Below are 17,569 nucleotides of genomic sequence, written 5' to 3'. Positions count from 1 at the left end.
TTTGTGTGATTATTGTATACTTGATTAATTTTTATCTTACAATAGTTTTTCATTCATTCATTCATTCATTCACTCATTCATTCATTTTTCAACCCAATTTATTCCACTTCAGGGTCTTGGGTGGCCAGAGCATATCCTTGTAGCTCAGGGCACAAGGTGGGATCCAACCCTGGACAGTATGCCGTTTCATCATAGGGCTCACTCAACACACACAACTACACTCATACCAGGACCATTGAGACATACCAGTTAACCTAGCAAGTGCATCTTTGGGATGTGGGAGGAAACCCAGAGTACCTGGAGAAAACTGACGTCTGTAAACTCCACACTGTGACTCTGGCTAGAAATCAATTTTTTTTTCGTCATCAGTGTTATAATGAAGTGACATTATTCGAGGACTTGCTGTACATTGTTATGGCAGCCTTAGGAAACTAGTACAGTCACCCACATCATTATCTTTAATAGTGATGAAGAGGCTCAACAGGATTGAAGACAACTCTGAATCAATCAGAAATCTAGTCCTTTGAACAAAGTTACCTGATGGCCTTGCCAAAATCCAGTAACATCTCTGTATTCACCCAAATTCCTGAGGAGGGGAGAGATTGGTCTTTTTATTACTTGTAGTATTATCAGGTGAGATAAATTGCCTATTGCCTGATGGTGGATTCAGTAGTGATCTAGATCATAAGCAGTACTTTTATATTTTAGATTAATTCTCTCTAGCATGAATTGATGCTTCATTTTTCTTTGTTTCATGGTGAATTTTGTTGATATTATATGCTCTACCTAATATGTTCCTTGGGGGAAGTGGCAGTGATTTTAACTGGATTAAAGTCATGGTTCATTTCCTTGAAGAAATGATGTAGTTATTAGAAAGCCAACAGTGCTGCTGAATGCTGAAGAGATATTAATATTCATCAGGTTTTTTTCTTTACACTGTCATGCTTCCAGATTTTCTCCTTTAAGATGAAACCTGTGACCATTTCCCACCAAAAATGCATATATTTACCTGTACAAAATTTTTGAAGCCTTTAGATTTAGAACCACTGGAATAGGGGTTAAGACTAATTTAATTTAATACTGAGCACCGGAATAGGAGTCACTTTAATTTGACTAAAAGCACAGTCACCTGGCAGAGCATTATTGCAAAATCAGTTGCAGTTAACCTAACCAGTGAGTTGGGAGCAGTAAGAGTCCATGTTTACTACTGTTTTTTTCATTCAGAAAGATACAACTTACAGTAAGCCGTACATCCATGGTAGTTTGGGGTTTTGTCTCCTGAGCTTCTGAGTTGTTTTGTAATTTGTGACCACCATTAAAACAAAAAAAGAATAGAAAATACCAGAGTTGGCCGGGTGCGGTGGCTCACGCCTGTAATCCTAGCACTCTGGGAGGCCGAGGCGGGTGGATCACTCGAGGTCAGGAGTTCGAGACCAGCCTGAGCAAGAGCGAGACCCCGTCTCTACTAAAAATAGAAAGACATTATATGGACAACTAAAAATCTATATAGAAAAAATTAGCCGGGCATAGTGGTGCATGCCTGTAGTCCCAGCTACTTGGGAGGCTGAGGCAGTAGGATCGCTTAAGCCGAGGAGTCTGAGGTTGCTGTGAGCTAAGCTGACGCCACGGCACTCACTCTAGCCTGGGCAACAAAGTGAGACTCTGTCTCAAAAAAAAAAAAAAAGAAAATACCAGAGTATAACACACATACAGTCATGCGCTGGAATAACAACCTTTTGGTCAACCTTATGGCACCTTTGGTCCCATAATATTAATATAATGAAGGAACTGAAAAATTCCTATTACTTAGTGATGTCATAGCGCAAGACATTACTTCAAATCTTTGTGGTGATGTTGTAAACAAATGTGTACTCCCAGTGGTATAAAAGTATAGCACATGCAATTATGTATATTATATGATACTTGATAGTGGTAATAAATGACTGTGTTACTGGTTTATGTGTTTACTATAATGTACTTTTTATTGTTAGAATATACTCCTTCTACTTACAAAAAAAAAGTTAACTACAAAACAGTCTCAGGCACATCCTTCAGAAGATATTCCAGGAGAAGGCATTGTTATCATAGGAGTTGACAATTCCATGAGTGTTATTGCCCTTGAAGACCTTTTAGTGGGACAAGATGTGGAAATGAAAGAGTGATGTTGATGATCCTGACCCTGTGTAGGCCTAGGTTAATGTGTGTGATTGTGTCTTAATTTTTCACAAAAAAGTTTAAAAATTAAAACAAAAAAGTTTTTAAATAGAAAAAAAAGCATATAGAATAAGGGTATAAAGAAAGAATATATTTTTGTTAGGTTGGACAATGTGTATTTTGACTCTTAATAGAAGAGTCAAAAAGTTAAAAGACATTACAAAGTTGATAAAGTAAAAAAGCCTACAGTAAGCTACAGGTAATTTATTGAAGAAAAAAAATTTTTTTAATAAACTGAGTGTAGTCAAAGTATAGTGTTTGTACAGTCTACAATAATGTACAGTAATGTCCTAGTCTTTCACATTTACTCACCACTCATTGACTCACCCAGATCAACTTTCAGTCCCATAAGTTCCGTTCATGGTAAGTGCCCTATACAGGTATACCATTTTTTATCTTTTATACTGTATTTTTACTGTACCTTTTATATGTTTAGATAGACAACTACTGTTGTGTTACAATTGCCTATAGTATTTAGTACAGAAACATGCCGTACAACTGGCAAATAGGCTGGGGGCAATAGGCTATATACCATATACCTATAGCCTAGGTGTGTTGGGGGCTATGCCATCAAGTATACCATCCAGGTTTGTGTAAATACATCTATGATGTTTGTCACACAATGACAAAATTGCCTAATGACAAATTTCTCAAAACATATCCCCATCATTAAGCCATGCATGACTGTATAAAAAAAAAGTATTGTTTTATGAAGTTTTTATTTTAGTTCTGTGTTTATGTATGTGTACACTATGTCATAACTCAAAAAGCATTTCTTACACTCTTCTAGTTAATTATAAAATGGTCCATTACTGATGTAATAGTGATAATAAATTGACTATTTTCATGAAAAATCAGTTTTATCTTGATAAAGAGATCTCATTTGCTTTTGAGTTTTATGAATTGAAACACTGCATGGCCTATCTTTTGAATTAGGGAGCTTGCTACTCCCGAAAACATTTGAGCAGATCATGTCAGAAATGTTACATGTAGGATGAGTTCCCGCTTCATTATGGAAAACTTGACTTCTCTGGTTCTTTCCATGTAATATTTTGTAATTCTAATGTATTTATGGTTCTATTCTTAGAAAATGATATATTCTTTTTATACAGTTTTTCAAGTTGTACTGAAAATAACCTCAGCCCAAATTGGCTTTGTTGAACTTGAAAGTTTTGCAAGAAACATGACTTTAGAATTCTTTACTAAGTCTTTGCAAAATATTTTGTCTTGCAGTGGGAATTGTGCTCCACTCATTTTGCTTTTTTTTTTTTTTCTCATTTCAATGCTTTCCCATATTATTTAAATGGAAAATTCTTCTTTCTAGTTGGTATCTGTTTTGGGGCCTTCCTCAAAAGCCTTAAATTTGTCTCTTTCAGGAATTTCAACCTGATTGTTTATATCTCTTGTTTTCAGTTGTTGCAAATAAATTTTAATTTGTTTTATGTTATTTTGTAAAAGTGTTTTTCTTCACATATACATATTCTTTTTTTTTTATAACAGCTTTATTGGGATATAGTCTACATACCATATGTAATGAAACATTATGCTGAGTGAAAGCCAGGCACAAAAGGCTACATATTACATGATATCATTTATATAAATGTCCAGAATAGGCAAATTCATAGAGACAGAAAGTAAATTAGCTGTTGCCAGGGCCTGGGGGAAAGAGTGAATGAGAATACTTACTGCTAATGGGCATGGAACTTCTTTGTGAGATGAGAAAAATGTTCTAAAATGATTGTGGTGACAGTTGTACAACCCTGTGAATATGCTAAAAAGCACTGAATTCTGCACTTTAAATGGGTGCAGCCTCAAACTCCTGGGCTCAAGTGATTCTCCTGCCAGCCTCCCAAGTAGCTGGAACTATGGGCATGCAACATGACACCCAGCTAATTTTTCTTATTTTTTTTGTAGATATGAGATCTCACTATGTTGCTCAAGCTGGTCTTGAACTTCTGACCTCAAGTAATTCTCTGGCCTCGGCCTCCCAAAGCGCTGGGATTAAAAGCATGAGACACTGTGCTCAGCCACTGTTAAATTTATTTCTAATAATTGTATTCTTTTGATGCTACTATAAATGGAATCATTTTCTTAATTTCACTCTTGGATTGTTTTTTGTTAGTATATAGAAATACAGTTGATTTTTGTATATATATTTTTTTTTGAGACAGAGTCTCACTCTGTTGCCCAGGCTAGAGTGAGTGCCATGGCGTCAGCCTAGCTCACAGCAACCTCAAACTCCTGAGCTCAAGGGATCCTCCTGTCTCAGCCTCCCGAGTAGCTGGGACTACAGGCATGCACCACCATGCCCCGCTAATTTTTTCTATATATATTTTTAGCTGTCCATATAATTTCTTTCTATTTTTAGTAGAGATGGGGTCTCGCTCTTGCTCAGGCTGGTCTCGAACTCCTGAGCTCAAACGATCTGCCCACCTCGGCCTCCCAGAGTGCTAGGATTACAGGCGTGAGCCACCGCGCCCGGCGATTTTTGTATATTGATTCTGCAACTTTGCTGAACTGTTTTAGGAGCTCTAATAGGTTTTTTGTGGCTTCATTAGGATCTACAAACAGATGACTTTACTTCTTACTTTCTAATCTGGCTGTCTCTTATTTCTTTGTTCTTCCTTTTTCTTTTTATTAATTTTTATTTTTTGCCTAATTTCCCTGGGTAGAATCTCTAGTTCAACATTAGATAGAATGGGGGAGCCAACTTCTTGTCTTGTTCCTGATCTTTAGGGGGAAAGTTTTCAGTTTTTCACCATTAAGGATGATTAGTTGGAGGAGATTTTTCATAGATGCCCTTTATCACATTGAGAAAGTTTCCTTCTATTCCTGCTTTCTTTAGTGTTTCAGTCATGAAAGGGTGTTATATATTTCTTAAGACATTAAATAAACATCATTTAGTACTTATTTGTCTTCCCACATGAAAAATATTCATAATACTACTCTTTCAAAGTTTTCTTCACTCATTTTCTCTATTCTACTTTGCACGGAAAGCAGAGGTAAACATTGAGTTATTTGCAATAAATATCTGTTTTGAAATTCAAAACACTGGTTGAGGACTGTTGAATAGTCACTAATTTACTTCATTTAAAAATTACAAAATGTGTCGAAAGCGGGATAATGGACATGTTTTCTTGGAGGAATCACATAACTTATCTAGGTTAACCTATTATAAATAAAGGGGATTAGTTTAAGTGAATCTTTTTTGTTTGTTTGTTTAGAGACAGGGTTTCTCTCTGTCACTCAGGCTGGAGTGCAAGCGTAGTAGTGTGATCATACCTCACTGCAGCCTTGAACTCTCAGTCTTAAGAAATCCTCCTGCCTTAGCCTCCTGAGTAGCTAGGACTACTGGCACACACTACCATGCCCAGCTAATTTTTAAATTTTTTGTAGAGATGATGTCTTGCTGTGTTGCTCAGGCTGGTCTGGAACTCCTGGCCTGAAGCAATCCTCCCACCTTGGCATCTCAAAGTGCTGGGACTACAGGCACAAACCATTGTACCAGCCTCAAGTGAATCTTAAAATTCTTATCCTCAAACTTCAATGATCTGTGACTTTATAGGTCATATGTATCACATGGTCCCCTAACATGAAATCTAGTACTCATTAGTAGTTATTCTCAATTCCCCTCCACACACACACCCCCATCTTAGCCATAGGTAACTATAGATTTACTGTCTGTTTCTCTTTCTTCACCTATTTTGGATATTTTATATAAATAGAATCATATAATTTGTGGTTGTTTGTGACTGGCTTCGTGGTTCATCCATGTTTTAGCATGTATCAGTATTTCATTTCTTTTTTTTTCACTGTGGCAAAAATCACTTAACATAAAATTCATCCTCCCATTGATTTCCAAATGTACAGTACAATATTGTCAACCATATACACATTGTTGTGCAACAGATCCTCAGAATCCCCCCATCATGCATGACTGAAACTCTACATCCACCAAACAGAACTCCCCATTTCTTCCACCATCCTCCCCTATCGTCTGGCCGTCAACTACCATTTGACTTTCTGTTTCTGTGAGTTTGACTACTTTAGATACTTTATATAAGTGAAATCGTGTAGTGTTTGGTCTTTTGTGATACGCTTGTTTCTCTTAGCATAATGTCCTCAAGGTTCATTACTGTTCTCGCATGTGATAGGATTTACTTCTTTTTTCAGAGACTGAGTAATACTCTAGTGTGTGTGTGTATACACACACGCACACACCACATTTTGTTTATCCATTCTTGTATCAGTGGACATTTATGTTGCTTCCATCTCTTGGCTATTATGAATAATACTGCAATGAACTTGGGTGCAATAGACTGAATTGTGTCCCCCTCAAATTCATAGTTGAAACCCTAACCCTCAATATGACTGTTTGTCGATAGGTCCTGTAAGGAGGTGATAAAGGTTAAATGAGATCATATGGTTTGGGGCCTAATCCAATAGGGCTAGTGCCATTTTACAAAGAGCAAGACACCAGATCTCTTTTCCTACACCATGTAAAGACACAGCAAGAAGGCGGCCATCTGTAAGCCAGGAAGAGAGCCACACCAGGAACTGATGGCCAGCACCTAGGCCAAACTCTTGGAAGTTTACACCTGGTTTCCTCTAGACTTTGACTTCTGTGGCTTTTCCCTTTGCTGATTTTGGTTTGTATTATTTTGTTGTAGTAAATTATAGCCTTGAGTATGACTATGTGCTGAATTCTTTGGGTCTCAGGGGCCCCCAATACAATTCAAATTCAGTAGCATCCTAAAGAGGCACCTTATGAAGATTTTGATCTTTTTCCCCACTGTGTTCTCTCTCTGACATTATGGAAATGCTCAGCAGAATAACAATTTAATCTGTTGTAATCTGTCTATAGAAGTATGTATATTAAGGGATAATTATTTCGTCTTTAAAGGATTTTTGCTTTATAAAAGGTCACCATTACATTGGAAAAATAAAGGACCATCTTACTTGATTTATTATAATTGAATTTAAAAATTTGAGTTTATACCAAATTTTATAGGGATGTTTCTGTTATATTAAGACTCTTCTTTTCATATATTTCATAACAGAATTGTAGTGATATTCTGAAATCCCAGTTGTATTTGCCTTAGAGATTTGTATTCTGGGAAAGGAATACTGTTGCTTTAGTTATTTGCCCCATAACTGCAAGGTTCCCGTGTTGTTTATTTTAGATAGTTCATTTTGACACTTAGATAAACAGAAGCCAAACACACAAGCATGCCCAGAATTAGTCCCTGAACTTCGTTCCAGAGTAAAGATAAGGCATTTAGACTTTCCCAGTACAGATAAATACATTACAGCTACTGAAAAATGGGTGTTATGTGATTTGGATTGTTTAGATATGGAATGACAGGAAGGTCTTTAAAAAATTCTTGCCAACAAAACCTAAGGGAAAATTTATATTCATCCATAGATCCTACCTTTCGGAAGATTATAGATTAGGCACAAGATTCTGTGACTCAATAAAACACCTTTTTGTAACATGAATGAAAAATATCATGTGAACCTTGAGGGAAGCAGGCTAAAAAAAATGTGTATATATTTTGAAAGCCCTGCACAGTGGCTTACAGTTGTAATTCAGTGCTTTGGAAGGCTGAGGCTGGAGGATTTCTTGAGGCCAGGAGGTCGAGACCAGCCTGAGCAACATAGCAAGACCTCATTTCTACAAAAGGAAAAAAAAAAAAAAAATTTAAAAATTAGCTGGGAGGTGTGGGCATATGCCTATAGTCCTACCTATTCAGAGGGCAGACGCAGGAGGATTGCTTGAGCCCAAGAGTTTGAGGTTACAGTGAACTATGATTCTGTCACGGCACTCCAGCCTAGACAACAGAATAAGATCCTGTCTTAAAAAAGAAAAAAAAAAAATATTTAAATTTACCTGAACTATATTGTCCCGTTCAGCTTTATGCTGTGTTCTGCCTTTTTACAAATGGAGTTGAGCTATAAACTATATATGTTTACATTGTACATTTGATAAGTTTTTATAATTGTATATACTCATGAAACCCCGCACCATAATCAGCATACAGTACATTTTCATCTTTCCCTGAAGATTCCTAGTTCCCACTTATAGTCTGCTTCAGTAACTTTGCTGGCTTCTTTAGGCAACTGTGGCTTTTTAATTCATTAAAAGCTCCAGGAATTTCATCAACTGGGAGGAAAGACAGTGCAGACAAAAGACACATTTTTAAACTGAAGTTTTCATGGTTGCCATACCATGTGGCCAATCCACTCATCTGAATTTTCCATCAAAAGCATTGGGCTGAATGGGAAAAACAAGCTATTGGTAGCACCTTGAAATTCACTTTCAGAAGCCATGATCACACCTAATTCCAAAACTGTCTTTATGGTTTAGGGAATTCAATGGAAATCCGTTTTCTTCTACAAAGTCTACCAAATCTTCAAATGAGTATTTATAAAATACTTCACTTTTTGTAGTCATTAATATATAAATGAGCAAATAAGTTCTAGAATTTTGGGGTTCAACAGGGGAATGAATTGTATATACTGGATAAAAAACAGTGGGGATAGTTTTGAATGTGCCATCCATTAGCCAAAGTGAGGCATACATTATTTTTTTCTAGGTTAGATTTAGTGGTAAATATAAGTCTATCTTCTTGAACTGTCAAATCCCTAACCAAGGATAGTTCATCATTTAATATGTTTTTTAACACTGGAAGAACCTCTATATCAGCAAGTTCAGAAGTTCAGAAGATCACTGAGCTTGTTGAATTCTATTTTTTTTTGAGACATAGGGTCTTTCTCTGTCACCCAGGGTAGAGTACAGTGGCTTCATCAAAGCTCACTGCAAGCTCAAACTGCTGGACTCAAGCCATCCTCCTACCTCAGCCTCACAAACAGCTGGGACTACAGGCCGGTGTGGGGCTTATTTTTCTACTTTTTGTTGTTGGGGGTGGGGGTGTTGATTTTGCTTGGGTTCCTCTTGAACTGGCCTCAAGGGATCCTCCACCCATGGCTTCCTAAAGTGCTAGGATTACAGGTATGAGCTACCACACCCGGCCTGAATTCTTCTTATTCTCTGACAAAGGGTATAGTGCTATGTGTGAAGGGGCAGAATTCGTACACCATTGAATAATTTGGCAAGGGATATTTCTTTTATTTTTCGCCTGTATTTTCACTTCTCTCATCTTTGAAACACTTGCTGCACTTGTATTTGGAAAGTGGTTGTGGTCTACAAATTTTGTAAGTATATGCTGTCCATTTGAAAGTCTAGTTATTGGTTGGCTGTTATAATTAAGCAATTTTCTCCTTTCACAGCACCATTAATAATTAGACCAGTGAGCCTGGAGTTCTGATGTCTAAGGCAGCAGAATAAAAGTCTGTCCCAGCTCTCAAGAGACAATTCACCTTCTGTATGTGTTCTCTCTGGGCCCCTGGCTGATTGGATGGTGCCTGCCAACATTGAGGGCAGATGTTCCCCCACCTAGCCCACCGATCTCCTCTGGAAACACCCTCACAGACATACCCAAAATAGTGCTTTACCAGGTTTCTAGGTATTCCTTAGTTCAGTCGACACCTAAAATTAAGCCTACAAGTCCACCCCTTGTCAACTTGGCACCCATATGCATCTCCTTAAACCATACTTAATTTCCAAATAATACAATAACATGGTAATAGGTCTACCTAACATGATACAACTATCCTTTGTCCAACCAAAAACGCACTAATCCCTTCCTCAGGATTTGGCTTTCAGGATTTCAACATTTGGGATTGTGATTTTCAACATTTTAGACATTAAGGATTTTAAACTTTAAGGATTTTGATCTTTTGGGATTTCAACATTTGGGATTATGGCAACTGGGATTGTGTCTTTTGGGATTATGATCAGCACTGTTTTATTTTATCCCTCCTTTTCCTACATTATTTATGAAGAATTCAAAACTTTATACAGATATATTGCTGAAAATGATTCTAACAAATGGCATTGAAAAAGCTACAAATGCCTTGCTGCAAAATGGATTTTCCTTTGTTTTGACTAGGGCAGTTTAGCTAGAATTCTTGCAAGAAAACCTTTATGTTATGATAATTTGTTGAATCATAATTTAAAAGAAAGTATTACTCTTAAAATAGCAAATTATAATTGGCCTACAGTAATGCCACCATCATAAAATAATTTCTTAGAAATAGACTAAAATTATTTTAAGAAAAAAATTATTTAGTGAAAACTGAGAGATGTTAAAGATATGATTTAGTCCTCTCTAATTGTACTTTTATTGATCTGATATTCCATTAACCTTAGTTTTTTGGAGAGAGAGGCACAGAGGAGGTTGGACTTTTTTCGTTTTTTTTCTTCTAAAAGAAGAATTTTAGATTTCAATGATCAAATTATATAATAATAATTCTAAAAAATTTACACAAATGTCCAGGCCTTTGGCTACTTTTCAATGGTAAAAGAAATCCAGGAAAAATAAAAATTTTTGTTTTGTATCTATTCTTTCACAAGAATGTACCTTTTTCTTTTTAAATTAAATAAGGCACTTACTTATGATCTACCTACTTTCAGTAACAGTTAGATCCTACTCATTGACTCAATGTTCAGTCCAAAATTCTAGTCAGAATGGATAAGAGAAGACCGGGACAGGGTGTAAAATTAGAATATCTTAGTTGTGGAAAACTAGAGATAATAAATTCATAAATTTTGTATGATTTTTCTGATAATTAAGACAAAAAGAGAAACAGTAGGTTATATAGATAGCCTCAATGTCTGGTTAGGTAAGGAACATTTAACCTGAGTCAAGAAATGGGGTGGGACAGGGAGAAAGAATCATGCATTATGGATAGATGCCTATTCAGATTTATGTCACAAATTTTTTGTTTGTAGTTTGAATTCTAAGTCTGAATCTTTGTATTGTATGTACTTTTTATATGTAGAAATATCTTTGATTTAATCTTTATAATTAATTTGGTAAAATCTGCAAATTAAGGAATAACGTAAGGAAATACTGTTGTTAAATGTGGAAGATAATCTAGTAAATATAATGAAGCTTGTCATTAAAGGAATTTGAATATATACATGTGGTAAAAATATGGTAGAGTCATAATTAGGCTAATATTCTAGAATTAGTTTTTATGAATAGATTATACCATATTTTCTGGCTATATAATTGATATTAGTAAATACTTCTAGAAGACTGCCTAAAGTGGTTTTTTGTTTTATTTTGTTTTAGTACATTATAGCGTGATGTCCAATTGAAGTGGTTTTAAAATGTACAAATCAAGTCACATTTATTTCTCACTAATTACTGTCTGTGATTTGGTTTCTCTAATCCAAAGTGTTTGAGGGATAGAACCCTGTATTATCCATTTGTAAATACCCTGTTTCCTAGCCAAGTACTTTGAAGATACATTCCATTGTTATAAATATGATACATCTGTGTGTCTGAATTGGCTTGGATACATAGTTGTTGGCTCTTTCATTTCTTCTCCATAGCTTGGTTCTTAGTTTTGTTCAGAAACATTATTTTAATAAATCACCTCAGTGCTCGTGAATTAAGCCATACCAAATAGATACACATACCAAATAGAGAAATTTGTGGGAAGCCCATGAGGAATACATTGGCCAAATGTACTAGACTGTTATTCTGGCCAGTCAAACACATTAGGAAAATCTACTTTCTAAATAAAAAAAGACCAAGTCTGGGCGCGTGGTTCACACCTATAATACTAGCACTCTGGGAAGCCGAGGCGGGAGGATTGCTCGAGGTCAGGAGTTCGAGACCAGCCTGAACAAGAGCAAGACCCCCGTCTCTACTAAAAATAGAAAGAAATGATCTGGACAGCTAAAAATATATATAGAAAAAACTTAGCTGGGCATGGTAGCACATGCCTGCAGTCCCAGCTACTCGGGAGGCTGAGACAGAAGGATTGCTTAAGCCCAGGAATTTGAGGTTGCTGTGAGCTAGGCTGATGCCACGGCACTCTAGCCCAGGCAACAGAGCGAGACTGTCTCAAAAAAAAAAAAAAAAAAAAAAAGAGACCAAAGGAGACCAAATAAAGATCAGATGTTGCTTTTGATAATCTTTCACTTTGGTATTCTTAGAAATGTTGGTAAATATTAGCTGATAAATTATGTGGCAAATGTTCTACAAAAATCAGTTAAATCAGATCATGTGTATGGGGAAACACAGATTGGCATTAAAAATATATTAGGGGCCGGGTGCAGTGGCTCACGCCTATAATCCTAGCACTTCAGGAGGCCAAGGTGAGAGGATTGCTTGAGCCAGGAGTTCAGAGAAACATAGCGAGACCTCATCTCTACAAAAAATAAGAAAAATTAGGCAGGTGTGGTGGTGTATGACTGTAGTCTCAACTTTTCGGGAGGTTGAGGCAGGAGGATTGCTGAGCCCAGGAGTTTGAGGTTAGAATGAGTTGTGATGATGCCATTGTACTCTAGTGCTGGTGAGACACTGTCTCAAAAACAAAAATAAAAACAAAAAAAACCCTACTACATTACATTGTCCCTTTACAATAAGGACTATTGAGCATTTCGTCTTCTGACTATTATATTGATAGTTTAAATAGCGGAAAGTCATTTTCTTTTTTATTTTTAAATACAGATTTATTAAGCTATAATTTATATGCCATGAAATTCACTCATTTTAAATGAACAATTCAATGAAACTTTTTGTGTTTTTGGTGACCTAACAGAGTATTGCAACCATTACCACAATCTAGTTTTAGAACGTATATATATATCACCCCCAAAAAAAACCATATACCCATTTGTAGTCACTCTCCGCATCATTAATTTACCCTGCCTAATGATATATGTAATTTTCTACAACTGACTGTAAAATATGAGAGAAGTGAGTATTGTTGAATTTCTGAAATTATTCAGCCTTCTAGGTTTGTTTGTTTTAAAGGCTTGATAAATTACTGTGCAGACATTTTCTTTAATGCTATTTCTTTATTTGGACAGCAAAATTATTTAATAAGAGAAAGAGTGGTGAGAATAATTTGAGTAAGAGGTGATTGCTTTTGGAAGATGAATTTTAAAATTTGCTTCTTGTTTGGAGGTTACAGAGGAATTAATGAATAGAAAGAAATTATTGAATAAATGTAAAATTACAAATTTATTCAAGGATTTGAATTCAAAGGATTTAATGGGGAAATTATTAAATAATAATGTCATTCAAATAAGACTAAGATGTTATACAATAATGTTTTGCAAAGATTATAAAATTAATTTGTCATTTCTTTATTTCCGATATTTTAGCTTCCCAGAATCAAGAACGGCTATGTGCATTTAAAGACCCATATCAACAAGACCTCGGGATAGGTGAGAGTCGAATCTCTCATGAAAATGGGACAATATTGTGCTCAAAAGGTAGCACCTGCTATGGCCTTTGGGAGAAATCTAAAGGGGACATAAATCTCGTAAAACAAGGCAAGTGTTACTTTTCTTATCTGAAATGACTTTGTGTTTTATGTAGTTGAAATTCATCTAAAAAGGATATGGAGGTAGATTAAAATCCTCTCCAGAAAATAAGTAAATTGAAAAGTATATCTATATATCTATCCATCCACAAGCCCCATATTTATAAAAGGTAAGTTTTTTTTTAGCTTATTTTAATAGCATCTTTCTTATTATAGTGTTATATACATGCTCATTGTATGAAATTTGGAAAATACAGAAAACTGTAAAGAAAACCAAAAGTCTACAATAATATACTGTTTTTACTGTACTAGTTTATCTCTTTCATGTGTGTTTTCTACATACTTCTGTGTTTGTGTGTGTACCTTCCCCAAAGTTAGGTTGATACTATATAAACAATTTCATACCCAGTTTTTTTCCACCTTACTTGTATCATGAGCATTTTTCCATGTCTTTAAATATTCTCTGCAAACATTTTTAAACTCTGTACAATATTTCCTTGTATACATGTATCAAAGTTTACTTCCAGATAACTCTATTGTAGGACATGATGTTGTTTTCATGGTTTTACCATAATACACAATATTTCAGTGAACAAATTTGAACATAAGTCTTTGTATATGATTGTTTCCTTGAAATAGAGTTCTTGTTATAAAATTATTAGGTTATAAAATATATGAATATTTTAAAGGCTTGGCATAAAAATTTCCATGTTCCTTTTCTAATTAATTAATTAATTAATTTAGAGATAGCATCTCCCTCTGTTGCTCAGGCTGGAGTGCAGTGACATGATCATAGCTCACTGTAGCTTTGAACCCCTGGGCTCAAGCTCTTTTCCTCTCTCAGCCTCTCAAGCAGCTGGGACCACGGGCACGTACCACCCTGGATAATTTTTTTTTTGTAGGGGTGAGGTCTGGCTATATTGCCCAGGCTGTTCTCAAACTCCTGGCCTCAAGCAATCCTCCTGCCTTGGCCTCCCAAAGTACTGGGATTACAGGCGTGAGCCACTATGCCTGGCCTTCTTTAGAAAGCTATGTGGCTTTCTAAAAATATTATTCGTTTACATTCCCTCCAGCATTGTGTGAGAGTATTTGTGTTACTGAATCCTTGTTATAATGTGTGTAATTAGGCCAGGTGCGATGGCTCATGCCTGTAATCCTAGCACTCTGGGAGGTTGAGGCAGGAGGGTCGCTCGAGGTCAGGAGTTCAAGACCAGCCTGAGCAAGAGCGAGACCCCGTCTCTACTAAAAATAGAAAGAAATTAGCTGAACAACTAAAAATATAGAAAAAATTAGCTGGGCATGGTGGCGCATGCCTGTAGTCCCAGCTACCCGGTAGGCTAAGGCAGGAGGATTGCTTGAGCCCCAGGAGTTTGAGGTTGCTATGAGCTAGGCTGACGCCATGGTACTCTAGCCCAGGCAAGAGAGTGAGACTCTATCTCAAAAAAAAAGCGTGTTTCCTATTGATTTGCAGAACTGTTTTATAGCTTATGTTTAATCACTGTCTCACATTTATTGCAGTTATTTCTTAGTTTGTTATTTCCTTCTAGTTTTCTTTATCATATTGTCTCCTAATTTGTTTACATTAATATTGATTTGTAGGATGTTGGTCTCACATTGGAGATCCCCAGGAGTGTCACTATGAAGAATGTGTAGTAACCACCACTCCTCCCTCAATTCAGAATGGAACATACCGTTTCTGCTGTTGTAGCACAGATTTATGTAATGTCAACTTTACTGAGAATTTTCCACCTCCTGATACAACACCACTCAGTAAGTAGTTGAAGTAACTTACTTTTCTTTGTATTTTCCTTCTCTTAAGATTTGCAAAATATAAAACAAATATTAAAAATACTCAGGGTTAATGGGAGTGAGAGGGAGAATTCCAGCATCATAACATTACATGTAGCAAACAAATGAAATCCAAAAGAGATGGACCAGGATTTCCGACGAATCAGTATATTACCAAATAAGTTTGAACCAAAATATAATACTTTATAACCTATAAGGAAGGAAATTTGGCAGTATTAAGAAAACTGCATGTGTGCTTACTCTTCTACCCAGCTTTCTCATTTCTAGGAATTTATTTGGATGATACATCTCCAATAGTATAAAAATACATATACATGGAGTTATTTATTACAGTATTATATGTAACTATATAATATTGGAAAGTAAATGTACAAGAATAGGAAATTAGTTGAAATATACTATGATATATACATGTAATGGAATACTAACTGTATAGCTATAAGAAAAAAAATAAGTTCTCTGTGAACTGACATGAAGTAATTTCCAGAGATAATGTGAGGTGCAAAAAAGCATATATAGTATGCTATCTTTTATGTAAGACTGGAAGGAAAATAAGCATATTTATTATCTACTTACCTTTACAAAAAGAGGCAAAAAGTGAATCAGAAAATAATGAAGTTGGTCACTTACAAGGGATGCAAGGAATGGGGTGGAAAGGACATGGAAAGGAGTGACAGTTTGCTAAGTGTAGCTTTTTGTATGTAGTTTTTACTGTTGGTATCATGTCAGTATTCTACATATGCAAAAAAATAAATTATTTAGGATGGAAGAGAGAGAAGAACCTCAAACTGAAACAAATCAACCCAATTTTATTTCATATAAATACAATAATCATGCTGAAGGGAAAAAGAAAGAACTAATCCAAATGATTTACACAGTATTTGGCAATGCACACTCTTTTGGGCAAGAAGGGATATAAAGGGTGGGAGGAGAGTTGCAAACAAATACTCTTTTTTAGGAGATTTGTTTTTTAGTAGTGTGGGCAAAGCAATTCTGAAACAATTGTAGATGTATTATAGCAGTAGCCCCCAACCTTTTTGGCACCAGGAACCAGTTTCATGGAAGACAGTTTTTCCACAGACTGGGGTGGAGGCTAGGGGAGGAACAGGATGGTTTCAGGATGATTCAAACACATTACATTTATTGTGCAGTCAGAGCTCTCTGTTAATGATAATCTATGTTTGCAACCACTCCCCAGCACTAGCATCACCACCTTAGCTCCACCTCAGATCATCAGGCATTAGATTCTCATGAGGAGCATGTAACCTAGATCCCTTGCATGCGCACTTTACAACAGGGTTTGCGCTCCTGTGAGAATCTAATGCCACCGCTGATCTGACAGGAGGCAGAGCTCAGGCGGTGATGCGAGCGATGGGGAGTGGCTGTAAATACAGCTGAAGCTTCGCTGGCTTGCCTGCAGCTCACCTCTATTTTTAGCTCTTTGAGGTCTCTACATACCACTTTCCATAGAGATTGTACTAGTTTGCAGTTCTACCAGCAGTGTATGAGTATTCCTATCTCTCCACATCGACGCCAACGTTTGTTGTTTTGGGACTTTTTGATAAAAGCCATTCTCACTGGAATTAAATGATATCTCATTGTGGTTTTGATTTGCATTTTTCTGATGATTAGAGATGTTGAGCATTTTTTCATGTGTTTCTTGACCATAAGTCTATCTTCTTTTGAAAAGTTTCTGTTCATGTCCTTTGCCCACTTATTAATGGGGTTTGATTTTTTTCTTGGTGATTTTCCTGAGTTCTATATAGATTCTAGTTATTAGCCCTTTGTTGGATGTATAGTATGCAAATATTTTCTCCCATTCTGTAGGTTGTCTATTTTCTCTGAGGATAGTTTCTTTGGGTGTGCAGAAGCTTTTTAATTTGATAAAGTCCCATTTATTTTTTTTTTATTGATGCTGTGATTGCTTTTGGGGTCTTCTTCATAAATTCTTTGCCTAGGCCAATGTCTATATGAGTTTTTCCAACATTTTCTTTTAGGATTCTTACAGTTTCATGCCTTAGATTCAAGTCTGTTATCCATTGTGAGTTGATTTTTGTGAGAGGTGTGGATCCTGTTTAAATCTTCTACATGTGGCTGTCCCATTTTCCCAGCACCATTTATTGAATAGGGATTCTTT

General features: G+C 36.1%; 1 protein-coding gene across 3 annotated transcripts in view; it reads left to right on the top strand.

Moving 5' to 3' along the window:
* The window catches only part of BMPR2 (bone morphogenetic protein receptor type 2), a 129,741-nt gene that overhangs the window by 66,185 nt on the left and 45,987 nt on the right, over positions 1–17,569 (top strand). For all 3 annotated transcript variants that reach the window (XM_069484502.1, XM_069484470.1, XM_069484579.1), the window contains exons 2-3: positions 13,463–13,633; positions 15,223–15,393. In XM_069484502.1, coding sequence (XP_069340603.1) covers positions 13,463–13,633; positions 15,223–15,393 — 342 coding nt within the window. The remainder of the gene's footprint in view (positions 1–13,462; positions 13,634–15,222; positions 15,394–17,569) is intronic.

The sequence above is a fragment of the Eulemur rufifrons genome, chromosome 1 (genome assembly GCF_041146395.1).
Source record: "Eulemur rufifrons isolate Redbay chromosome 1, OSU_ERuf_1, whole genome shotgun sequence".
Lineage (NCBI taxonomy): Eukaryota > Metazoa > Chordata > Mammalia > Primates > Lemuridae > Eulemur > Eulemur rufifrons.
This window is presented reverse-complemented; position numbering and strand designations above follow the sequence as displayed.